Source organism: Sciurus vulgaris (assembly GCF_902686455.1).
Source record: "Sciurus vulgaris genome assembly, chromosome: 10".
Lineage (NCBI taxonomy): Eukaryota > Metazoa > Chordata > Mammalia > Rodentia > Sciuridae > Sciurus > Sciurus vulgaris.
In genome coordinates, this window is record NC_136470.1 from 30,757,926 (window position 1) to 30,784,720 (window position 26,795).

General features: G+C 34.9%; 1 protein-coding gene across 1 annotated transcript in view; it reads left to right on the plus strand.

Moving 5' to 3' along the window:
* ROBO2 (roundabout guidance receptor 2) overlaps nt 1-26,795 on the plus strand; it is a 578,830-nt gene that overhangs the window by 28,647 nt on the left and 523,388 nt on the right. The window contains 1 exon segment of the mRNA XM_079154971.1: nt 24,882-25,208. Coding sequence (XP_079011097.1) covers nt 24,882-25,208 — 327 coding nt within the window.

Consider the following 26,795-nt stretch of genomic DNA (forward strand, 5'->3'; position numbering starts at 1 on the left):
ATATACAGAAAGGCTGATTTCTGAGTCAGAAATACACAAAGTACAATTAAGTATAGGAGGTCACTTAGCAGAGAGGATGAGAGTGGGAGAGCCAAGATGAGTTTTAAAAGGTAGAATAAGAAATAGTTGAAAGAATGAGGATACTTTGCCAGGCAAAGAAGTTGACAGCAGTATTCTTCCAATACCCGTTATCATATAGGTGAATGATTAAACTTGTTATATTTAACACCAAGGGGTAAAATTGGAGTTAGGACAATAGGTGGAAATTTTTCTAAAGCATATGTTCATTCAAGACAAAACAAATGTATACTAACCAAATTATGCTACAATGGAACTTTTTGAGTTAGGGACTTCTAGCATAGGCTGTTTAACCACTTGGCCAACATGTCTGGTGGTAGTTAGACCTAAAGGCTTTCTTATTCTCTGTTTAATTCAGTAAACATGTACTGAGCACCTCCTTTGTTTGAAGTACGCTCCCAGGTACTGGATTAGAGTAGTAAGCAGCACAGAACAAGTGCCTGCCCCACCTTGAACTGTCTTGCTAGAATTCTTAAGGGGGGAAGGACCACATATAAAGACATAATCCAGGTGCTGGTAGCACCAGATTTCCGCTGAAGGTGCTAAGGAGGAATACTTCTGATATGGCTTGAACTGTATCCTTCCAAATATCTGTTGCAATCCTAATCCTGAGTAACACATAGTGCGATATTATTTGGAAATAGGATCTTTCCAGGGATAGTAAAAATGAGGTTATTAGGAATACACTGTAGTCCAATATGATTTGCATCCTTACAGAAAGAGGAAATTTAGACAAAGAGGCAGAGACACAGCAAGTATTCATATGATAGTAAAGGATTAAAGGAATGCAATATGCAAGCCAAAAATCTTCAGTTACCAGAAACTGGGAGAAAAGCATGAGACAGATAGTCTCTCACAGATGATAGAAGGAACCAAAATTGGCCAACACCTTGAATTTGGACTTTTAGCTTTCATAATGAAGTGTGAAATGCATTGTTGTTGTTTAGGCCAGTTTGTAATGTTTTTTTAAGACAAGGCTAGGAAAGTAATACATCTTCCTCACCCTTGTTAACTTCTTGTGGCCCAGGTGTCTCTAGCCTCGTGACAACAAAACTCCCTTTGCTTCCTCCATCTTCACAGGAGCTTCTCCCCTGGGCCTTTGTGTGTCTTTTTCTGTCTCTTATCAGGACAGTAAACTCTAAACTGTAAAGTGAAGTTAAATTCAATTTTAATATAAATGTCCCTTATGAGTTTTGAATAATGAATATTTTATGAAGTTTGCTAAAACTTCCTAGCCTAGGTTTTTTTTTTTTTTTGCCTAGAAAATAAGAAAAACAACACTCCGTTGGCAAATCCCAAAAGTGAAAAATGAACTGGAATGGGTAATGTGTTGTTTCTCTTCGAAGTGAGAGATGTTGTTTTGGAAAGCATGGTCATTAAGCAGCTTACCCAAGGGGCACAGAGACTCCTCTGCAGAGTTCATATGAGGTGAAATCCAGGTGGTGTGTGTAGATGCTCCATTATGGGGGCCACTGTCATCTTTATGCCTATTTCAGGGCCTTTACAGGCCATTTATAAAGCAATTAGGAAGCAATCCACTTCCTGTGGCTGAAGGATTGAACAGGAAATTTCCTTAACTTCCATCAAGCTGAGCTATGTCCTTCAGAGTTTACCTCCCAAATAATCAGTCTACCCACTACCACAAGTCTTTGTAGGTTATTCTCTTTTCTCTGGGTTACTGCAAGAGCCTCATACTTGATTTTGTTCCTTCCACCTGCCCTTCCTTGAATAGCCAGGGTGAATGTTGAAAAAAGCTCATGTTAGCTTCCTGAGGCATTTAATGCACTTTAGTGGGTACTATTGCATTTATGATGGGTTGTAATCATTAATATGGCCATATGAATTCCTATAGTCTTGGCCCTAACTTTTAAACTATTCTACAACTCTTTCCCATATTCCATACTCCAATCACATTGATGTTATTCAGTTTTCTAGAATATGCAAAGATCTTTTCTATTTAAAGACATACCTGTACTATAATAGGAATATTCTTTTCCAGTTCTTACTTTGGCCAACTCCATTTAATTTTCAGGGCTGTGCTTATGAGTAACTTTGAGGAGACTTTCTTGACAAATAAGTCAAATTAGTTCTTTCTGTTACATCCTACTTTATCAGATTTATTACAATTTAACAACATACATACATTCTCTCTCTCTCTCTCTCTCTGGGAATAATTGCTGAACACACGTTTGAATGAATTTATTTTATGTTTAATGCATAGTAGAGGTTGTAAACTTTATTCACTGTTCAAGTTCGTGTTCTTTGAGGTTTGTTCTTGCATCAATCTGTTACTATTTTAGTTCAGGTTTGCATTTTTATTTATTTATTATAAATACACCATCATAAAGTGGATTTTGTTTTTATGGAAGAACTATTAGGCCATCATCACTTAGTTTAATGCAGTGATTAGCAAAAGTTAAATGGAAATCATTTAAAGCACATGAATAGGAAATGAATCCACTAAACCTTGTGTTTATAATATTGTTGCTTTTGAGTGGTTTGTAGATGAGTACTGAGGAAAATGTTCAATAGATATGAAAACAATTGTGCTTTAAAATTATAGCAATGGAGTATTTAATCCAAAGGGGGTTAATAAATTTCTCAAAGGAAAAGGGCTGTAATTATATTTAATCACTATCATTAAAAATAATATTTCACGGGTTGAATGATTTTACCTCAGTGTTCTGAATACCAGGTAAATATCAACCATTAGTTTTCTAATGTTTAGTTTGTTTTAAGAAAGGAGCAGAGTGAGGGCAACACATTTTTATTGCTAAGGGAGGAAACATGCTGTTCTGAAAACACCTGTAGGGTGAAATAAATACAAGAGGAAATATTCTTTGTGATCCCTTAAAGTCCTCGAAAAGATTGCCTTTCCACGCAAAAGAGGGGAGGAGGTTGGGAAAAACACATACAGAAAACAAAGATCGATGGAACAATATGATTAATTTCAAGTTAAATGAGGAAGGTTTCCCTGTGTGGATTTGCAGTAAACCTTCGCATTTCATCTGAGGGCTGCTGTGAATGGCTTTAAAGTGATTAGCTTTCCTGTAACTGGAACCAAGGGCCTTCCTGAGTCCTCTTTGAGAGCACAGAAACCCCCTGATTAATCTTCGTTTCTTTTCTGTCAACATGAATATTAAGTGGTTTCCTCCCTAGTGCACTATTAAGTTGTCTTATTCAGTATTACTTTTTGGGGACTCCACAGTTTGTCCTTCTCACTGAAGATGAGCAGACAGGCTTGTCCAGTGGGCATGGTGTCAAGTCTCCATCATTACATGTGAAGTTAGACTGCATCTTGAAGCTTTATGCCTAAGACATTATGACCTGAATGTATACACAAAAGAAGGAGTTCCAGAGGTTTCTTAACTAGGTCATATATTTTAATTTTTTTAAAACCAGTCATTTTGATCCTTTTTGTTATTTTATAAATTTCTTAATACACCTATAGTGAACAGCATTTACATCACAAATTAAAATCCTGTTTGTACAAATGAGCATTCTCATTAAACAGATTATGTTCATATTTTATTTTTATTACCAGCACCGTGCACATTTATAAATTATAGATGCAGATTTAAATGTAGATTTGACATAAATATTCAAGTATTTTCTGATTGTTTTCACAAATATTACTAAGTGAGGCAATTGCATGTTCTGTTCTCCACATCTGTGAAGGCTACTTTTAAAATGTCACAGTGTCCTACTTCACATCCTCTTTCTTTTCTCTAAAGTTCTGTTTTAAAATATGTCCCCTTCCACCTGTGCCATAATTCTAAGACATAAAAGAAGTAGTTAGGAACAGATGATTTTTTATGTCTTGTTTCCTTACAAATGCCTACTAATGCAATTAGTTACGTTCCTGAGAGGGTCTTTGTATTTATCTATTATATTTTGAACAAATCAAGACACAGTCTTTTCTAACACATTAGGGTGTTTATTGGCTCAGCTGGTTGGCTGACAGATGTTCCTTTCGGATGGAAGAAGAACTAATACAGCTAGTTCAATTAAAAAAATAAAGTTGTGTCTCGGGTGAATTCACAGCTTTGTGTTTCTCATTTTTAGAGGAACTGTCCCTAGAGGAAGCATCACCTTTATTATTTTTCCCTTTCTGTGATGTATATTAGTCACTTACCTATAAATAAATAAATGATGAATGAATGAATGAATGAACACAGTCCTTTTGAACAAATAATATTATTTCCACTCAGCATAAATGTCCCTGAGGACAGAGGGAGATGACAGTAGCAACCTTTCCTCCAAAACTTATTGAACATTTTAAAGTGCTGGATGTCGAGTGCTGCTTTGTTCTTTGCAGAGTCTTGAGAAGAAATACTTAAAAATGTCAAACTTTGTATCTCCACTGCTTTCAAGTAAAGGTTTTTATTGTTAGGGTATCTCTGTTGTAGCAATTAGAATTTCATAGCTGGGAAGTTGATTACATTAAAACCTGGCTTATAGAAAAGGTATCATAAATGGAAGGAGAGATGTCATCTTGTTTCTGGCCAGTGGCATATATATGTATGCACATATGCATAACATACATCATCTCTATACATTAGCACTATATAATAGTCTATATTATTAGCATTATCCAGTAACCAAGGAAATTTATTAGGAATCATGTATTTCCTTCAAATTTCACTTGAAAACATTTTTTTTTCCTTGTCCTACTCATATCTGAAGGTGTAGCATGTGGAATGCTGTATGGACCTAGGAATACTTCAGATGAAAATACTGATGAATTTCAATAATACAGGAAAGTGGGAACATCAGTAAACTGTAGGTTCATAGGAATGTTTTTCCTCTTTCATTGAGGCTGGGCACTACCTGTTGAGATTATGTGGGATTCCTATCCTTGTATTCATTGCGATTTGGAAGTGGATGAGGAATAGGGTTGGGCCTTACAGTTTTCTTTAACCAATATCCTCCTGATGAGAACACCAAACTGAAAAATAATTTTTTTTTCTTTTTTTTTTTTAGGTACTGGGGATTGAATTCAGGGGCACTTGACCACTGAGCCACATCCCCAGCCCTATTTTGTATTTTATTTAGAGACAGGGTCTCACTGAATTGCTTAGCACCTCCTTTTTGCTGAGGCTGACTTTGAACTCCTGATCCTCCTGCCTCAGCCTCTTGAGCTGCTCAGAGGACAGGTGTATGCCACTATGCCCAGCAGAAAAAACTTTTTTTTTTTTTTTTACTTTTGTATTAATACATACACAAAACATTATCTATATATTTTCTGCAGAAGGAAGGCTTTAATTACGTACCATTATTTCTTATAGAACCTAAGTAGGACTTAAAATTGCTGTCTTTTGCTAAGTTCAGGACATTTCTTAATATTTCAAAAACAGTTTGAAAACCTTGGCCACATTTAGTTATATTGTACTGCTGCATTAGTCAGGTTTTCATCGCTGCAAATAAAATACCTCTCAAGAACAACTTAAAGGAGGAAAAGTGAATTTTGTTTCAGAGGTTTGGTCCACGGGTGGCCCATCCCATTGTCTTGGGCCTGAGATGAGGCAGAACATCATGGTGGAAGGGTTTGCAGAGGAAAGTGGCTAAGTTCCTGCAGCTAGGAAACAGAGACTGAGAGGAGGCAGACACAAAATTTGATTTCCAAGAGCACACCTACAGTGACCTATTTTCTCTGCCATGCCCCACCTACCTAGGGTAGCTACTCAATAATCCATTTAAGTTATTAATCCATCAAATGGATTAATCCACTGATCAGGTTTACATAATCAGTGGGATTAGTTAGCTGATCCTTTTACCTCTGAACATTCCTGCATTGCTTAATATATGAGTTTTTGGGAGCACACCTCATATGCAAACCATGAATACTATTATTTGTAAGAATCCAGTTTCTTTTCATCATTTATTTTTTGCTATCAGGAAATGTAATTTATAAGTTCTATATATTATTTCCCTTACATTGCTCCTTAGTGTACCCCTTTATTTGTACCTTTTTATGAATTGTACTTTGCCTTATGAAGAACTCTTCAACTTTTTAGGGATTATATTACACTGGTTTTTAAATATTGTACCTAATTTAAGTGTTTAAAACTTGTTTGAAGGAAGAGAGACATCTTAATATACATGGTCCTAAAACATCTCATGGAAACTTCTTATTATTTACTTATAGATTACTTTTCTAAATGATGTTTTTTAAAATGTAAAGAAAATAAAATTGGTGGAAGATAGTATTTTTCTTCTCTGGTCAAGTCATGTCTTACTAAACAACTATAACTTATTTTTAAATGAAGCTATATGAAATCTCTGAACAATTAAGTTTAAGTGTTCATGTATACCTTAGTTGTACAGACATAAATGCAAAGTGCTAACTTTGCATTACAAATAACTCAAAATAATGTACAGGTAAATCTATGTGAAGCATTAACACTTACTTTAATTCAAATTATGCACTCAACATTATAGAAAATTTTGAGTTTTAAATGTCTTTATTTCCCAAAAAAAGAAGTTAAATTTATGAGCTTACAGTTTTTTTTTTTTTTTTTCCAGCGTTATTCCGGATTGAACCTGTGGGGGGAGGGGTCTCCCAACAACCATGTCAAGGCCCCTTTTATTTTTTATTTTGAGACAGGATCTCACTAAATTGCCCAGGCAGGAGTTTCCAGTCCCCCCCACCCCTTTTTAAAAACTGCATTTTGATTAATTGTACACAAATGGGGTACATAATTTCATATCTATGGTTGTACACAATGTAGATTCATACCATTCCTGTAACCATACATGTACATAGGGTAATAATATCTGTCTCATTCCACCATTGTTCATACCCCTGCCCCCTCCTCCCTCCCGTTTCCCTCTAAGTAATCTAAAGTTCCTCCATTCTTCTCTTACTACCACCCCAAGGAACTGGACAGACACTTTACAGAAGAAGATATACAGGTGATAAATAAATTTTTGAAAAACGTGTTCAACATCTCTAGTAATTAGAGGAATGCAAATTAAAACAACTCTAAAATTTCATCTTACTCTAACTAGAATGACTATTATCAAGAACACAAGCAATAATAGATGTTGGCATGGATGTGGGGAAAAAGGCACACTTTTACATTGCTGGCGGTGTTGCAAATTGGTGCAGTCATTCTGGAAAACAGTATGGCGATTCCTCAAAAAACTTGGAATGAACCCACCTTTTAACCCAGTTATCCCACTCCTCGGTCTATACCCAGTTTTTTCTTAAAGCGTGAGCAAAGTGATACTGATCAGTACAAATTCTATAGACTATTTAAAACTGGAGAAGCTGAGGTTTAAAAGGAAGGAATTTGGTGATAGGGACCTTTTAAAATGTTATTGGAGCAGCTCAGTTAAACTGTTGCTTCCTTTTAATAAATGTGTTGTCTCCTAAGGAAAACCTTGAGCAAAAATAGTGATCATATAACGCATGTGAAATATATATTCTTGCTTTTTGGAAAAATAGAGACAAAAATGTTCTATTATGTTTTGAAAACCTTGAGTACTGTGAATAGTTTCCTGTGGGTCTATATAAACTATTTAAAGTAAAACAGTCATCATTAAACTAAGGTTGTACTGAAAATGAAATAATTTCATTATAGCACCCTATCCTTGAAATTCAACAAAGTACAACTATATTGATCATTTTTGTTGTTGTTACTGAATATTAGTGTTACTGAAAGTCAGTGGCTTAATGTTTGTTATGTATATGTATATGTTATGTATATCAGGGTACTGGGCACCAAAAATACTAGGCTAAATCCTACAGAAGAAACAAATCTTTATAATTAACTAAAATTCCAGGACAGCAATTGATAAACTGCTTCTTGTACTCTTAGACAGAGGTTAGCAAGTTTGATCAATTTTGGTTTTAGTTATTGCAGGTGATTCCTGGGGTGAGGCTTGGCATTGAGGAATTATTGGTAGAGGTCAGCCAAGAAAAGATTGGAATCAGCTGAGACTGGCAATATGGAAGGTGGGACTGTGGTACATCAGCAACTGAACCTTCCAGTTTTATCTAGATTTTCAAGGGTTTTATTCTTTTAAAAATATTTATTAGTGCATTGTAGTTATACATAATAGCAGGGTTTGCTTTGACACATTCATAAATACATGTAATGTATATTGCTCTTGAGAATGAACTTATGTGTTCATATCTCGAACAAATACATGTTCTAGATTCTCTGCCTCTGCCACTATCTCTGTACCTTGAGACCTGAATTAAGTTTTCATTAATATGTAGAAGCTAAAATAGTAGATCTCATAGAGGTAGAGAGCCAGAGTAGTAGTTACCTGAGGTTAGGAAGCAGAAGGGGTTAGAAAGAGTACCCTTGGATAAAGGGTACCAAGTCAGATGGAAGAAAGAAGACCTAGTGTCCTACAGTACAGGGACAATAGTTTACAAAAACTTATTCTATATCTTATGAAAAACTGCTAGGAAGGAGTTTGAAGTACCTTAATATAAGAAGTGGTAAGTGTCTAAGGAGATGGAAATGCTAATTACCCTGATTTGATCATTACATAACATATATATGTATCAAATGATCATACTGTATCCCATAAATTTGTTCAATTTTTACATCAATTAAAAATAGGAAAAAAATAAACTTTAAATCAATACTTTCACAATTCTACATCAGCTTTATGAGCTTCCTTGACATTCAAGGAGGTACTTGACATTGTCTATTTCAAGTATTTTACTACCTCAAGGGTAAACAGGGTTAAGTCAAACTAACAGGGCACAAGACTCTAAACTGCATGACATATGGACTCCTGTCCTTCTAACACACTCTCTGACATGCAGTTTTAGGTTTGTTTCAATATCAATGAATTATTGATAACATTCAAGTCACTTTTCTTACGAAAGTCAACTACAAGTAGTTTATAGATCGCATTATTTTTCCATTCATATGTCATTTAAGAACTTGCAGTAATTATATTCTCTTTCCTGGGTTTATAAAATTCCTTTTATTAAGAAAATGATGAAAAAAGGCATGCTCTTAATCTCACTTTAATTTCTTTTTTTAATTCTTTATTTTCACAGACTGCATTTTGATTCATTGTACACAAGTGGGGTACATCTTTTCGTTTCTATGGTTGTACATGATGTAGATTCATACATTTCTGTAATCATACATGTACATAAAGTAATGATGTCTGTCTCATTCCACCATTTTTCATACCCACCCTCCTCCCTCTCATTTCCTTTAATTATATTCTTTAATTATATTCTTAGTTTTCTTTATGATTGAAAAAAAACATAAATATTGAAAAAATCAACACCGCTTCTTTGCTACCTTGCATTTAATGAGCATCCACAATTGAGAACTTATAACACAAAGCCATCTCTCTTAGCTTTTATTCTTTGACTTACACTAGGCATTTCCTGGAATACTTTGTGTCAGGCACTCATATTCCATATTCCATATATTAATTGCATGTTTTAATTCATTTCATCACTTAATACAGGATAGGCAATATCATTGCCATAATTTTTATACTGAGGTACCAGGAGTGTGAGAAATTTGTCCACAGTTGTTCACTTCTTATATCAGAATTTGAGTCCACAGTCCATGCTCTCCAGTGACCCGACTGCACTGGTGTACAATGATATGGTGCTTTAAAATTGAGAAAAAGAGTAATTTACATTTTATATTTGTGACTCCATTTTATCCTTTACACAGTATATAGAAGCAGATGGAATTTTCAGTCCATTTTATTGATGGAATAACTGAGGCCCTGAGAGGAAGTGTTCTAGTAGCAAAGGTAGGACTGAGCTAGACCCAGTTGTTGGTTTTGTTCACAAAGAGAAGTTTGTCATTCACTCTCTTAGGGCTGAGATAGAGATGGATCAATGTTTTCCATGACCCCCAAATTCAGTAGGACTGCCAATTTCCCTGAATCCTGTGGTTTCTTCAGCTCAGTTTCTCTGTTCGTTTTGGACTCCCAGTGACCTTACTACCCATAGGCCTTGTTTTTCAGAAATTACTCTAGGTCAGAATTATAGAAATAGATTATATATTCTGTTGTTTAATTCAACTGTTAATAGTTTGTTATGTCTTATGGAGGCATTTTGACATTTTTCTGTTCCCTATGTTAATGAGACTGACTACTAGACATCCTTCATGACAAGATAGATTTTTTGCTAAATTTAGTGTTTTCCTGGCTAATCTTAGCAGTTTTTCTAACAGCAGAAGTATTCCCAAGGCTGATTAGCCTCATGTGATCACATTGAATACTTAATATCTCATTTGATGGAGCCTTTAAAGTTGAAAAAAAAAATTTTTTTAAACATCATAAAGATATATTAGGTAAGAAGTATAGCTATAAATTAATGAAACCAAGGTCATAAGTCTCATAGGAAGAGTACTTTCTAGTACTTTTTTCCCTTTACACATCCCAGGACACTTATTTATTTATTTTTGCTAATTACTGTCTCTATGACAATGTTTATTCCACAGTACTGTCCAGTCCATGGGAGAACATTAACTCTGTGATCTTAACTATGGATCACGGTATAACTTCCATGGGAGTGAATGTGAATGCTAGCCTGGGGCCATCTTGCTTTTATCATATGTGCTTCAGTGAATAACTTATTGCATAGTTATGAAATTCAGAATTGATTTGAAGAATATATCATTTTCTCAGAGTTGGGTTTCCATACAACTTTGTGGTTGTTAGACAAACTCCTCTAATCTCAGAGTACACAGGGTAGATTTCTAGACAATTTAGTATTAAATAATATTCTCAGTGCACCTTTCTTAACCTAAGCAAAAACCAGATTGAATTGCAAACTCACTGGACAAATGAGCATATTTTGCTTTCTTCCTGTAGTTTTCTTCTCTTGGCTTTTGTGTCCTGTGTTTCTTCCCAAGCAGTGTAATGCAAATGAACCAATTAATGGTAGATAAAATGGTCTTCCTACCTCACTGTGTTGGTAACTGGAAGGGCAACACCGTAAGTCACGTACCTATTCAGTGGATTCTATAGGCCACTGCGAGGGTCTGATTAGCTTGACTGTGGAAGACAATCGCAGAGGCATCTGCTCGGTTAATTTTGAGAGAAAATTTACCAGATGGAGGCTGAAGATTTAAGTGATTAGAAGGTAGTAGATTGGAATACAAATTGGATTAAAAGAAATTAGATTGATATAAATCGAATTGAGTCACAACAGTTTGTGTTGTTCGTACCAAGGGCCAGTGGATTATGGGAGAAGCAGATGCTCCAATGAGATAGGAATTAATGTGGCTTTGACAGTCCATCTGCGAAGGTCTGAATATCGAGTACATCCCTAATCTCTCTCTCCATTTATCAATGCCATAATGTTAATTAGTACTTCATTCATTAAGTTACTTACAGGAGAAAAAAATCTCACCCCTATCCCCTCTTTGCTGGAGAATTTGTTATTCTGCCAAGAACTGGAAAGCTCTTTTCAGCTGAGCTAGCCACCATTGACTGGGAGGGTAGACCTGTGTCCTGTCCCTCATGTATACAACTGCCTCTGGCTCAAGTGTAGGAGTTTGAAAATAATCACTCCTGTATTTTTCTCTATAAATATAGTCATTTGGAGCCTTTTGTTAATGCCTAGACACAGTTCCACTTGAGAGTGGATATATTAATCTGATAATACAATTATGCATATTATACATTCTGAATTTTATAAGATATTCACTGAGTCATATGTTTTGCTTAATGGAATAAATATTTGACATTAATATTGAGTGTCAGATTCCTCCTTGAGGGAAAAAATGAGAAACATTTTGTTCCATGATTCTGTTTGTTTATACTCATGGATGTGTGTGTGTGTGTGTGTGTGTATGTGTGTGTGTGTGTGTGAGAGAGAGAGAGAGAGAGAGAGAGAGAGAGAGAGAGAGATATCTCTGGGCTAGATTATTTCAGTTACTAGCACTATCATATTTTGGTATAGAATGTTTTACCATGATTGTTCAGGAAAAAATTTAAATAAAACAAAAAGAAACATGTCATTTTAAATACTTGTGTGTATACTGGGAATATGATCCTTTAACATCCAGGAGGTATTGACATGGAGCCTCATTATTACACCTTTGGTCATGGTGGTGAAATTCAGCATAAGGCAGCTCTGTCTTGGATCCCATCCAAGGGAACTGAGCCAGTAGAGGTGCAAAGGTGATCTCACCTCTAAGATAGCCCGAGGGTGTGTGGACTCAAAGGACAGCCATGCAGAAATGCCCTAGTGTATTAATAATAATCAGGCAAACACAACTTCTGGAGACTGAGGCCAAGAGATGGACAAAAAAGGAACATTAGATGCTGTGATGCAAGAAGGCTAGCATTAAAGGTTGTGCCAAGTCATTCAGAAATAATTGTGGTACAAACCTGGGCTCCCTGCCAGTGTGCAAGCAGGAAGAATTTCTATTTTTGTTATGTGAAGTAAGGCAATGGCTTGTGCAAAAGCATGTTAAGTGTTGTAAAATTTTTGGCTTATCATAGAAAATTCTACAGACAGTGAACACTTCAGGCAGGGTGCTTAATGTAGGAAATATATACATTCCTTACCTGAGATGACAAGGGGCTTCTCGAGTATTCTCCCCCACAACATTTATTTCTTCAATGGTTCTTGTAATCACTCTTAAAATTGGATAAAAGAATATGATCCTTTTAAAATCCCCCTTTCTTGTACTTCAGAAATCACCTGTCCTCTAAGAGCAGAGACTGAGCTTTAGGTCTGTCTGAATCCAGAGTTCATGCAAACTGTCTGCTTAGGTGCTATACTTAAACACTGTATGTGGCTCACATTTCTAATTGTACACTTATGGATCTAACTTGATTATAATGCAGAAGGTATCAAGTTAGATTTCAGTATGATTTAGAAAAGGAGAAAGAAAAAAATCTAAAATTTTAGCCTGCAAAGTATAAACTATATGGCAGAACTAGGGTAATAAAGAACAATTGCTAAAATTTGCCTCTTACTATTGTGAGACAGATTAAATAACACCTAAAAATAATTTAGTATTTGGGGTTAATCCTGTGTTCTTGTTTTGGTACTTCAGTGCTCAATTTAATTGTCATTTGTATAATTGATGGTAGATATCTTCGTTAAGAACCATCAGTACATCAAGGTGGCGCTTATTGAGCCTAGCAAAGCCATACACATGCTTGTATTCATGCTTTTGTTTCCATGACTGACCATTAGGTGTTGAACATATTTTTGAGCCCCAGTGAGGATAATTAAAGTAATCACTTGGTTGTAAACTAATGACAACAAAGATCCAACCTCCTCATTTGCTGGTTGTTGATAGACTTAGGACAATTGATGTATTTTCCCTGTGAATTGTTTCAGTGTTTTTGTGCTTTGGAGATAAAATTCAGGGGCTAGATATATAGATACTGAGACATATAGATTCTGAGTTTGGTGCACATGTGTGAACTGCATGACTGAGTCCATGTAACTATATTCTAATTATTTTTGCTAATGGTCTCCCAAGGAATATTGGGAGTTTAGGATTGACTATGCCTCTACCTAGTTAATAGATAATTATTTTTTATTTTACATTTTAAAATACTCATAAACCAGATGGAAAATGTCTACCAGATTATATCAAAGCATGTGTGGTTAACTCAAGAATTTGTAACTGTGGCAGATGACCTGCAGGTCTGATGTCAACACAGAAAGTTTAGATAAACGCATCAGGTGCAGGTCACCTCAGTGAAATGGAGCCTTCTGCATCTCATTTTTTCCCCTTATGAATTTGTATTCCAAATTGATGTGCTGACACCTTTGACTATAAACCAGGGTTACATAGACATCATACAACACAGGTAAATGCTTCCCAAACAAATGCCATACCTTAGCCTGGTGCTTCACAGTCTTGTGCTTCGTCTCACGTTTTACAAGGCAATTTGCTTAATCCTGGCTGCGTAAACTGGATTTAGAGAAGTCCAATTTGTAATTCAGCTGACTGAATAAGTGGATTTCTACTAGTTAGAGGGGCAGGAAGAATCTAGAGTACTCTATGAAAGTTGGGGATTTTTTAAACATTTTTTTTAAGTTGTTGATGGATACAATACCTCTATTTTGTTTTATTTATTTATTTTTTATGTGGTCCTAAGGATTGGAACCCAGTGCCACGCACATGCTAGGTGAATGCTCAGCCACTGAGCTACAACCCCAGTGCCAAGTTGGGGAGAATTTTTGACTATCTCACATATTTCTTTGTTTAAACACAAGCCATTGGTAGCTGTTCTAAAATCCTTAGATATTTTTCTAGAAAATGAATGATGAGGGAGAGGAAGGAAGATACTTGAAAGAGACAAAGTTGAAATTGAGTCTCTTTAGAGATGGTGACTGTGGAGCTGAGAGATAGATGTAAACTTGGAAAAAGGGAGAACACATGAGAATCTGAGCTAAGTGAGTATGAAAAAAATTAAAGACTTAAAGCCCAGAACTTGGGTTTGAGCATTGGGACTTAAAAGATGGGGATGATGGCAGGGAGACAGATGAGGCATGGCACAAGGAGAGAGGAAAGGGTTTCATTTTGACATACAGAATTGGAGGAGATGACTGGGTGTTTTGGTGGGAATGGGCACAAAGCCCAACTCTTTCTTTATTTGGAAATACTAAACTGGAGATGTGAGTCTTGTCACAATGAAAATACCTGACAGTAGGCGAGGGAACGAAGGCTCTGTGGAAAGACCAAGGAGATTGGAGATTCAAGGCGTGCACACCTTGGGAGGCGTCAACTGGAATCAGAAATTACTGAACTCAATTCAGACTTTTAGTTCCATGGTTTACATATAACTCAAAGATTGTATTATTATCTTTTTATGATAGAAAAATAAATTGCTAACAAAAGAAACCAGTAACAGTGTTCCTTTTTAAAAAACAAAACAGAATGCTGTGTATCCTTTAAACACACATAGTCTTTATCAGCTTCTTTGAAAATAGAATATTAATATTAAGCAAATATGGAATATTTGCTTATGGACATTAATATGGAATTAATATGGAATATTTGCTTATGGATATTAATATGGATATTAATATGGAATATTCAGCAAACATCACAATATTCTTATGATTGGCACACTTTTTCTTCCAAATTTTCACTTTCTGCAGCTTTATAAAGTCCAACTTTTCAGAGTTCCCATGTATTGAATTCTTGACTATAAAAGCAACTTCCCATATTTTAAAAAACCACCCTATTCTAAGTTGTCCTTATTCTGGTCTTTCACAGTCACTACAGCAGTATGCCTTTTTTTTTTTTTTTTTTTATATTTCACATCTTCAGTTCTTTATTGACAGCTTAGCAGTTTTCTCTTTAGGTTCTGTGCAATGATTTTTTTTTTTTCTTTTTTTTTTTTTTTATTGTAAACAAATGGGATACATGTTGTTTCTCTGTTTGTACATGGCGTAAAGGCATACCATTTGTGTAATCATAAATTTACATAGAGCAATGTTGTTTGATTCATTCTGTTATTTTTTTCCCTTCCCCCCACCCCTCCCACCCCTCTTTACCCTCTATACAGTAGTTCCTTCCTCCATACTTGCCCCCCCTCCCTAACCCTAACTCTAACCCTTCCCTCCCCCCCATTATGCCTTTTTATTCCGTCTCTTGTCAGCATTTTCCTTCCTCTCAGCATAATCCAGAATAATTCTATGTGTTCCACTCCCTTTGCTTTGTGACAAGAAAGCATTGCATTTTGAGAGTGGCTGGATGGAGGTTAATTCCATGTCTGCACAGTAACAACCTAAGAAAACCTAGGATCATCGCTTTCATTTGATCCCTCATTTGATAAGGCTTCAAAGTAAATGGACTGAGTGGAAAATAACATTTTTCATAAGTTTTCTAGTAAGTGCCAATGGTTTTTGAGAGACCCAAGGAATTGAGTCTCATATGTTTTGGTGAAACATAATTCAAGCAGAAAAATATCATTTTAAAACATTTATAGCATTCCCATTTGCTGCTTTTCTCCATTCAGCGGAAAAAAAAAATAAGCTCTTTTATTTCTATGCACACACAATCTTTTAACTGAAAAATACACTTAGTATTTCTGCTGCAGTAGTGATGTTATCTGGTGGTCATTGTGTCCTGAAACAGAAGACAGCTCTTGAAAGGACATTTAAAGTTTTATTAAATCACTTACTTTTGAAAGAAATCAACAGATATCATTAATAGACAAAAATGAAGAGAAAGTAAATTTCCAGATGAAAAGTATCCTGTCCATTAAGATAACATATTCCTTATCTACAAAAGTAACTTCAGTTTTCAGTCTCAATTTAACTAAGCTTTTACACAGCTTTTCTACAGATGTCTTAATAAAGTCACGAGTTTACCAAATAAAACTGTAGAAGTTTTTTTTCTTAAAGATATTAACTCACACTTATTCATTATTTTAATATGTTACATAAAATGAAGCCAAAATTCAAATTCAAAATATTTCTTTAGGGTTCTAAAAATCTGAAAATAGATTGTATTTCAAGCTATTTGCACCTGATTAAATGGCCCAATTTTCAAGCTATTTTGTATCAGCAATCTTGTCTAAGGTGCTTTTAGCAGAGTAAGCATTTTACTTAGACTGCTGCATGAAGTAAAAGTAAATTAGGTGTGTATCCTGCAAATACCTCTGCAGAAATATGATGCTGTTACCCCCCCTCAGTTTGGTCAACTGTGAAAACCCATTCATTCTGAGCATGATAGTCAAAGACAAAGCAAGAAGTACAAGTTTCATTCAGCTAGCTTTATAAATCTCCTTTGCTCCAAAGTCCAAGCTTCATCCAAGAATTCCAACAGACCTTTGTGCAATATAAAGAAAGCTAAACATGGCTGTTACTGCAATTCAAGAAAAAACAACAAACTTTTCACTGTGGGGGTAACTGTCTTCATCTTTGACATTGGTCTTTTATTGCAAGAGGTTTAGCCTTATTGAAAAAAGCACAATACCATAACATTTTAATTTAGAAATTTCAAAGAAAAATGGGTTGCTTTTATAGGGAAAGGATAATTTTCATTTGGCAATTACTGGTAAGAATTTTAAATGGGTTCTTAATTAATATTCCCCTTCACATTATATCACTTAAATTAGGTGATATGTCCTCAACAAATATCACTTGATATCCCTTAATCCTGTCTAAGATTTAGTATAAAATCTTCCAAAACATGCATGCTTTCTGAGTACTAATCATACAGTGATCTTAAGAGTTTCTTGAAGAAAAGTCATCAGTGTTGGTATAGCTCATTTTCATAAGATAGATGAGGGATACAGAAGGTTATTTAGAATCAATGTTTGTTTATATTTTAGTGACTACAATTCAGAAATCATTTCTTCAACATGCCTGGACAATAATGCTTGGTACTAAAGTCCTACACATTCAATTTGTACTGACCTGGCATAGAAACTTTCTTTAGCTGTTAAATAGCTTTTTGATAAAGTTTAGCTACTTATAACTGCATTGAGAGAATAACAATAGTGACTTTGTTCACTCAATCATATAACATTGATTGAGCACCTAATAGCATCTTTAGAACGTTACATATATATATATATATATATATATATATATATATATATATCAAATAAGTAAGTTGCCTTCAGTTTGGTAGGTAGAAATAAGCAGAAAATTAGAGAAGAGGGATACACAGAAGCTACATTTTGAGTGACTTACAATTACATAAAAAGGACCATATTTTATACAATGATGGTTCTTTATGGGGTCACAGACTCCTTGAAGTATAGTGATCAAGGTTATCCTAATGAAAGATTATACATTATAATAATGCTAGTCAGAAGAGCAAACCTTTTCTGAATTCTTATCTTTTTCTCAACACATGAAAAAATGCCATTTAATCAAGTAGCAATGTTATTGGGCTGGTACTAGTATGTTCTAAAATAAGTAAATCAGGGGCTGGAGATACAACTCAGTTGGTAGAGTGAGTGCTTGCCTTGCATGCACAAGGACCTGGGTTCAATCCCCAGCACCACCAAAAAACTAAGTCATTCAAGTTATGGAGAAGTAAGAAACTTAGAAAGTTCACAGTTCTATCTAGCAATTGAAAAAGAGCAATTTCAAGCAAGAATTATTCTACTGATAATCTATATTAACTTCTAAAGATTTACCTTATTTTCCCAAAAGGCACATGCACGTATACATACCAAATTTTGTATTCAATTGTTTAGATATCTCATCCCTTACCACCATTCCATGTAAGGCAATCCATAAGAATCATATTTAAGGGGTGATGGCATAATGCAATGAAATTCCCATGCTAGGCCAGTGTCTTCAGGAGGTGAATGCTCACTAGAAATGGATAAACCTAAAATCAGTCATTGTATCCATCACTTGGACATGAGGCAGCTGATACACTTGACTTATGACAGCTCTAATTTGATAGTGATTAGCCATTATTCTTTTAAGTAACTGTCTGGATTATATTAATATTTTTAATTCTACCTTTTAAAAATCCCTAACATACTATATAGTAAAATAAATTTGTTTGCAATTTAACCAGGATCATTGAATTTCAATTTAACTTTATAATAAAATGTTTCACGGTAGAGAAAAATATACAAGAATTCTAGGGAAATTTATCTAAAACTAAATATTTGACAAAGACTAGCACATGTGTTAAAATGTCAGAGGTGGTGAAAATGCTGTTTTCTAGACACTGACAGGGGTCTTTGTCATCTATAGTTGCTAAGATTAATGTTACTGCTGAAGAAGATTCAGAATATAATACTTAGAAAATAGAAGGCCAAAATGTTATCAGTCCATCAGAAGTTTATTTCAGTAGCACACCATATATCATCTCCATCAAATAGATATTAGTAGTTTTTAGAAAATTAAACATTATTGAGTACTTTTATGAGTTGGGAGTTTGATTCATTGTATCATATTTTGTAAAGTTAAATACAATTTAAAACCATGTCAAAATACTTATAACTATGATGATAAGCTAAATTCCAATGATATCTTTCCTAGAATAGGGATTGTTTTTGTCATTCTAAGGCAAATCTGCATAACCCATGAAAACCTCTGATTTGGTGGCAAATCACTCTTTAAAGAATGCCTTCAACCATGTATGATGTAGCAAATTGATTTGAAATAGTATTGAATGAAAGTCCAGGTTAATATATAGCCTCCTCACTGAATTGTTGGAAAATGAGTTTATAAAGTAGGAAATTAATTTGTTATTTCTCAAGAGGAATATCACCCCTAAAAATTTCCTGGAAACCTTTCAGATTAGTGGTTCAAAATTGCTCTTCAGTGTTACACGAATATTCCTATGGGACCACCCTGGATTCAATTTCTTTCAGCTACTGATTTTAACTTAAACTAGTTCTGCATTCCCTCTGGATGCTGCTACACTGATACCGGTACCCACCTGCTCAGGCAAGGTCAGGTTAAAACTTATCTGATAAACTGAATAGCATGCGGTAGTGGAGAAGAAAAGAGGGACAAATATTCTAGTTTTAATATTTTCAAAGTTCTCTGTTAATAGTAGATAAAAGAACTGAAATACTTTTGTGAATTCAGAGAAATAGTTTTGTAAATTGGTCTTGATTACCTTCACCTGAAATAGAAGCACTTTCTCTGAACAAGGAAGACAGTTTTGAAGATCATTGATGAAGGATGTATTTTAAAAATGAATGCAATGTTTATCATGTATTTATTGCCAATGGGAAAAAATTTCATAGATGTTTTAGAATAAATTATTGAATTTCAATTACTGCATAAGATTGTTGCCTTTTTTTTTTTCTTTTTTGACATCATCGTTAAATTCCAGAGGGTTTTCTAAGAAGGTATGTTGATACACATGGGCTTTGATAGCAGAAAAACCCTCCAAGAGGAAATTTTTGCAATTTATATGTTCATTAAAAATATGAATGCTGTCATGTAGGTTTAAATTTTTGCTTTGTGATCATAAATTTAAGTTGCTGCTTATTATCTTCTCTTTTAGATATGTCCATTAAGATATCATTGATGTGCTATCCATAAAGTGTGGATCATGCATCAGAACATTGCTTTTAAAGCAATTTATTCTCATACTTATCTCAATTTGGAGATGAAAAAATAACATTAAAAGCAGGTTAAGTCATTGCTTAAGGTCATATAACTAATCATACAGTGGTGGAGAAAATACAGTCAAAACAAAACACGAAACAACTAAAACTTAGTCCTTGGGAATTTGTATTTTAGAATTCCAAAAGGTAAGTAAGAAGAAGAGGGTATAAATGAGGAAAAGTTATCCAGTAAACAGAGACTAGAATCAAAGCTAAAGCAAATGGTCGTGCCCCAGGGTTTGGGAAAGAAATTCAAGTTCACTGGTACTCTATTTACTCCTCACCTGTACAATGTGGGTTTGAGTTTTTCTAGTATCTTAATCTTCTGCCTCATTTTCTACAAAATGAGATGATAGGGACCTTGCTTTTAGGAAATTAAACATCACTGAACAGTTTAATCAGTTTGGAGATTGTTTCACTGCATCATAGTTTGGAAGCCATATTGTAGAGCTGGGAACTCGAAGCTGCATTTTGACTGGGTACAGTGATGAACACCTGAGTCCCAGTGACTCTGGAGGCTGAGGCAGCAGTAGTTATCAAACTGGGATGGATCTTTGCTCATTTTCAGAATTGTAGTAATTACCGAGAATCTTTCTGGATTGATTTTACTAGGAAAATCCATTGCAGGAAGTAGTTTGTTAAAACAAACATAGTTATGAACGGGGACACACCATCACATATGCTTTTAAAGAAGAGAAAAAACAGACACTTCATAGGATGCAGGTGGACATGCTGAGGTCTATCTTACACTTTCCTTTATTTGCCAAGAATTTAATCTGTTCTCAAAAAAATTCAGAAAGGTTTGAGATGCATTCCTTGGCTCCTAGGGGGACTAATAGTTGATAAAGCCAAGTTGTAGGAAATATTGTAATTAAATTGAATGAAATGAGGTGGAACATTTTACTTTGAAATACAGGCGGTGAAATCAACAAGCGTTCTTCTGGGTGCTTTGTCGTCTTTGTTCTATTATGTAATTGAAATCATTTCCTGAAAAGAAAGTTCTGTAATACTCCCTCCCTGCAAAGGAGTGGTTATTGACTCAACAAAACCAATTAAACCATATTCATGAAATTTGATTTTTATACTTCACCTTTGAGAAAGTCGAAGAGTTTAAACCACTCAACTTTTTAAAATTTAAATATTTTTCCAAAACCATTATAAAATCATTGTTTGAGAGTCTCTGAAAAGCAGAAGTAAGCCATTATGTAAATTTGAGTACTTAGCATTATTCAAAGATACATCTGCATCTGTGTAGGCTGAATGTTGCTGCTTTGGGATGCTTACATTTAGCCAAGTCAAGTGCAAGGGCTACTCTGAGTCTATTTCTGTATTAAATGATATGATGCAGGTCGTCTAAGAACTGCACTTTAAAAAGTATAAAAGATACTTGCTGGCTAAATTATAACTAGGCATTCAGGTGATTTATTTCATTGAAATCAACTTTAGAAGATCGTTTTGGAATTATCTTAGATCAAGTATGCAATCTTTCCTTTCTCCTCCCTTTATTTATTTGAAAAGTTTGGCGTATTCTGGATGAAAGAGCTTATGTTCCTATTCAGGCTTTTTGATTATGAATGTCATGTGACTATATCACAGCGAGTTTTCATAGCAAAAATAAACGGTTAGATGTCATTTATAGGGTCTTCTGATTACTTTCCATTATTTTTCTTTTAATTCAAACTTGACAGGTTGCCCAATTAATGATTGAGGAATAGAGGATGCCAGAGTTGATATCAGCTGAATACAAACGGTAGACAGTTATTCTGATACATTGCCATCTTGTCTGTTCATATTGAGTTCTTGAATATTTCTCATTAAATGTCCATAATATTAGTCATATCAAATCTTTTCTCATTTGAAATCTGGAAAAGAGGATGTTGTGGTTCTATATCAGAGAAACATAAATTAAAAATGAATTTTTAAGCAAAGTTATAAGCAGAAAAAGCAGGGTCAGAAAACTTTTTCTGTATAGGACCAGGTAGAAAACATTTCTAGCTCCATAGATCAGAGCCTTTCTTTCCTCTCTTAGTCCTCCTCCTGAGAAGGAGAGATCCCTTTTCCTATATCTTCTTCATCCTCTTTCTTCTCCTCCCTCTTACTCCCCTGTCCCTCATTATCTTATAAAAACATTTAAAAAATATAAAACCATTCTTAGCTCAGGACATAGAAAAACTGATTAAATCAGTGCTTCCCAAACCTTGATGTGCATCCACATTCTTGGAGAGAGATTTGGTTAAAATGCAGGTGCAGATTTCATAGGTCTGAGATCCAGCCTAGTATTCTGAATTTCTAATGTGTCCTTATGTGGTGCCTGTGTTGCTGGCCAGAGACCTCGGTTGAATAGCAAGTTTCTTGAGTTTAACTCTTTTGTTGTACTTCATGTGTTGAACAGCCCCCTGTAATGTTTGGTTTAGAATACCCAAAGAGTTCTGCCGACAACTCAGCTTTATATTTTTTAACCAGCCCTATTTTGTATTTTATTTAGAGACAGGGTCTCACTGAGTTTAGTGCCTTGCTGAGGCTGGCTTTGAACTTCTGGCCTCCTGCCTCAGTCTCCTGAGCCACTGGGAGTACAGGCATGCACCACCACACCTGGCCTGGTTATTTTTATTTTTGAGTTATTATTTATGTGTTCTAGATATAACAGATATATCAAATATATGATTTTTATATTTTTTATTCTATGAGTTTGCTTTCATTTTTTGATTTTTTCTTTTAAACACAAACATTTTTAAATTGTATGAAGTCCAGTTTGTCTATTTTTATTTCTGTTGCTTATGCTTTTTTTTTTTTTTTTTTTTTTTATTCAAGAAAGCTTCAGCTAACTCAAAGTCATGAAAATTTGCTTCTATAATTTCTTCCAATTGCTTGATAGTTTTACTTCTTACACATAGGTGGGAGGTGGCCTTTTGAAGTGTTTATAATTGTGGGAATAAAGTTACTACAGGAATATCCTTATGTGACAACACTAAAATCTGTATGTAACATAATTTACCTATGTGCTAATGATAAAATGAGTAAACTTTTCTGTGTGCTTATTGGATATGCTGGATTCTATGTCTATTACTAAAGAGTTTAGATATGTTCCCTTGTTATTTTAATGTTTTATTTAATACAATTTGATCTTGAAGTACCAACATGTTCTTTTGTTTCTATTTCTTTTAACTCTTAGTGGCTCAGGTTTCATTGAAATCAGAAGGAAGTCATTGGTACCTATATTACTACGTTTTTTTGTTTTGTTTTGTTTTGTTTTGTTTTTTGCTCTGACAAAATACTGGTAGCTATATACTTTTATATAGAGTCAAGAGACTTACATAGCTCACAGTTATGGTACCTGCATTGACTGGCTCTAATGGAGCCTCCAGCTACATCACAATATGGCGCATGGCATCATTGTGGGTGTGTTTGTGAGAGAGAAAGATTACGGGGCAAGACAGGAAGCCAGAGCCTTTCAGAGGCAGGCTTACTCTTTTAATTACAGCTCACTCTTGCAAAAACTAGCTCACTCTACAAATCCAGCATTAATTCCTTCCAAGGAATGGTACCCACACTAACTACCTGCCAGTATGCCCCACTTCTTAAAGGTCTACCCCTTCTCAACAATGCCATACCATGAACAAGTTTCTGAAACAAGGACCTTGGGGTCACAGCATATTCAGACCATAGCAATACCCATCAATTCTTGTTATTATATGGTAAACTAAATATAATTCAGGTGTTCATATTATAATATGCTTTATGATTGCCTTTCTTTTTCTACATACAGCATCATTTCTTAAGGTTAGATTCTTTTTATTGTTTTAATTTACTATCTAAGTAACTCTTTGTTCTTTTTGCCTCCGTTGCTATCCATCTTTTATACTGCAAACAAAAGTGTCTAATACAGAAAATCTTGTCACTGCCCCTTTCCAATATGTTAGCCACATAGGATAAAAGGCACACTCTTTGACATGATATTAATGCCATTTTGTCTCATGCTCAAGACTACTTGTACCTTTACCAGCTCCCTAATTATGAAATGCAGTACATGCATAATTTCATTTCTCTTCCCCTTGCTCATGGTGTTCCTTCAGTCTGTGTGTCTTCTTCCTTCAGTTGACATATTTCCATTCTGCCACCTTTTGTGGAAGAGACCTCTTACTGTGCTCCTATACTGCATTCTTGTACCAGCCTAGAATACATTTCATTTTAACATGGTGGCTTATACTTGAGTTCCTCAGATGGATACAACTTGATTCATGTGCTGCCTCTACTGCTCATTTCATCTACATTCCTGGGCAACTGATACCACTTCCAAAACTACATCCTTATGTGCTGTGTTAGTTATATTGTTCATAATTCATTGGTCTCTTTTGTGTTGAAGTGTGATAACCCAGTGCCAGCCCAGTAAGTAGTATCTCTGTGTCTCCTAAGTACTTCCCACTTAGTTTTCTTACTCAGTAAGTACTTTGGACAGGAAATTAGTTGTATTCCCCACTTCAACATGTTGGTCCTAAAAGAAAATGTTTTGCTGTCTTTTGCTTTTGCTTGTCAAGATTCATGGAAATGTAACTTATTAGAATAAACATTAACTTTTTGCTGTGTTGCTTCATTCTACAAAGGAGTTGGGATGACTTATAAACTACATAAAAATCAAATGCGGGAAGCATAAATAAAGCAATTGTATTCAGTTATTTAACTAAAATGGAAAGGTTCAACTTCATCATTATGAACCTAAGAGGAAAAAGCCCGTAAAGATCAGGAAATGTTAAAACTTGTCTTCTTCTGTCCGTTTGTAGGATCTCGACTCCGCCAGGAAGACTTCCCCCCACGGATTGTGGAGCACCCCTCGGATGTCATTGTCTCTAAGGGAGAGCCCACCACTCTGAACTGTAAGGCAGAGGGCCGACCAACACCCACCATTGAATGGTACAAGGATGGTGAGCGGGTGGAGACTGACAAGGATGATCCCAGGTCCCACAGGATGCTTCTGCCCAGCGGATCCTTATTCTTCTTGCGCATCGTGCATGGGCGCAGAAGTAAACCTGACGAAGGGAGCTACGTCTGTGTTGCCAGGAACTATCTTGGAGAAGCTGTGAGTCGAAACGCATCTCTGGAGGTGGCATGTAAGTGAACATAATGAACTTCGTATGCACATTGACTTTATCATTAGGAAGTTTTGATTGTTTCTCATAGATGCTTAATACTTTCAAAGAATCAATGTACTACCTAATTGTACTTTGGCGACTCCAAAGAAATCTGGTTAAAATAATATCAGTTTAGGTATTGCAACTTATTTGTTGACATTAGATCAATGTGGAGATTGTACTCATATTAAAGAAATGTGGTGATACATGATGCTGCTCATATTTAAAATTTGCATTATTATTAATGGGAAATATACTCAAGTATTAAAGTTGACTATGTTAAAATTGAAGTTATAGTGTGACATGACATCTAATTCAAGGTGTAAATTCAATATCGTACCTATTTCTGGTACATGTATGTTATTTGTGTATATATGATATATAAACTGATAAACTATTTAGAGGTTTTATATATACACACACATATACATATATGGACAAAACCTCTGAATAGTTCATCAGACAACTTTAAAAAACAGCATGTTCTCTTATTCCCTGGATTATCTTAATTCTTTTAATTCCAGGGGGAATTCTGGGCCCATTACCCTAGATATAGAAGGGGAAATGCCCCAAGAACAGCAATTATATTTTATTTTTTGTACCAAAATTCACGGAAGAAGAGAGATACTTTCTGTGGGGACCAAATGTTTACATAGGAGAGTCTCCCAGTTTTACTCTGTATTTATAATTAGCAATACCTAAGAACTTGCCTGCTTGTGACATTTTAAAATACATGTGTATATTCATTAGATAACCCAAATAATAGTGGTAAGTCAAGATATCAGTGTTTTGCATCTATTTAACCGTTGACTCTGTGTATTTACTAACTGCATTAATTGTTTTCTATAACAAATTAGAATCTGTGATTTTTTTTTCTGGTTTTCAGGTAAGAATTTGGGATCTTAATTTAAATATAACCATAAAATTTTATTAGCAAGATATCTATTCTTTGGAATAATTTTATATAGAATGAATTGTGAAGAAGATGGCGATGACTTTTACTAGAAAAAGTTGCACTCTTCAAATTTCTGGTTTTAAAGTAGATCTTCAGAAAGAAGGGAATTGAGGGCTATCATTTTTTGTAGAATTGGGCTGGGAGTGCTGAATAATAGCTCTTGGTCCAATGACTTTAATTAAAGTTGGTCATTGTAATCAATCACTTGTTTCATGGTATCCCACTAGATTACAAAGGTTGTATGTAAGTGTATTCAAAATTTTTAAAAAAATATAGCATCGTCTTTACACATGAGAGCATCTTTTGGTAAAGAAAATCTTAAACCATTTCTTATTCTGCTGTCCCAGTGAAAGCTATTGTTCTTAACCCTCCAGTACTCTGATTTATAGTTTCTACCATGAAACCCAGTGATGCTTAAAGCATGCCACTCCAAATGGAAAAGATTACACAAATTCCAAGACGTAGTTTATTTTGCACGAAAACCTTGAGCTATGAACAATAGAATCTTAACTAGCAATGCCATTTTGCATTGGACAACAGTTATTTTTTTTCAAAATAAAATGAGATCACAAAAAATATACATGTAGTTTAGCGAGATATATAAACATGCA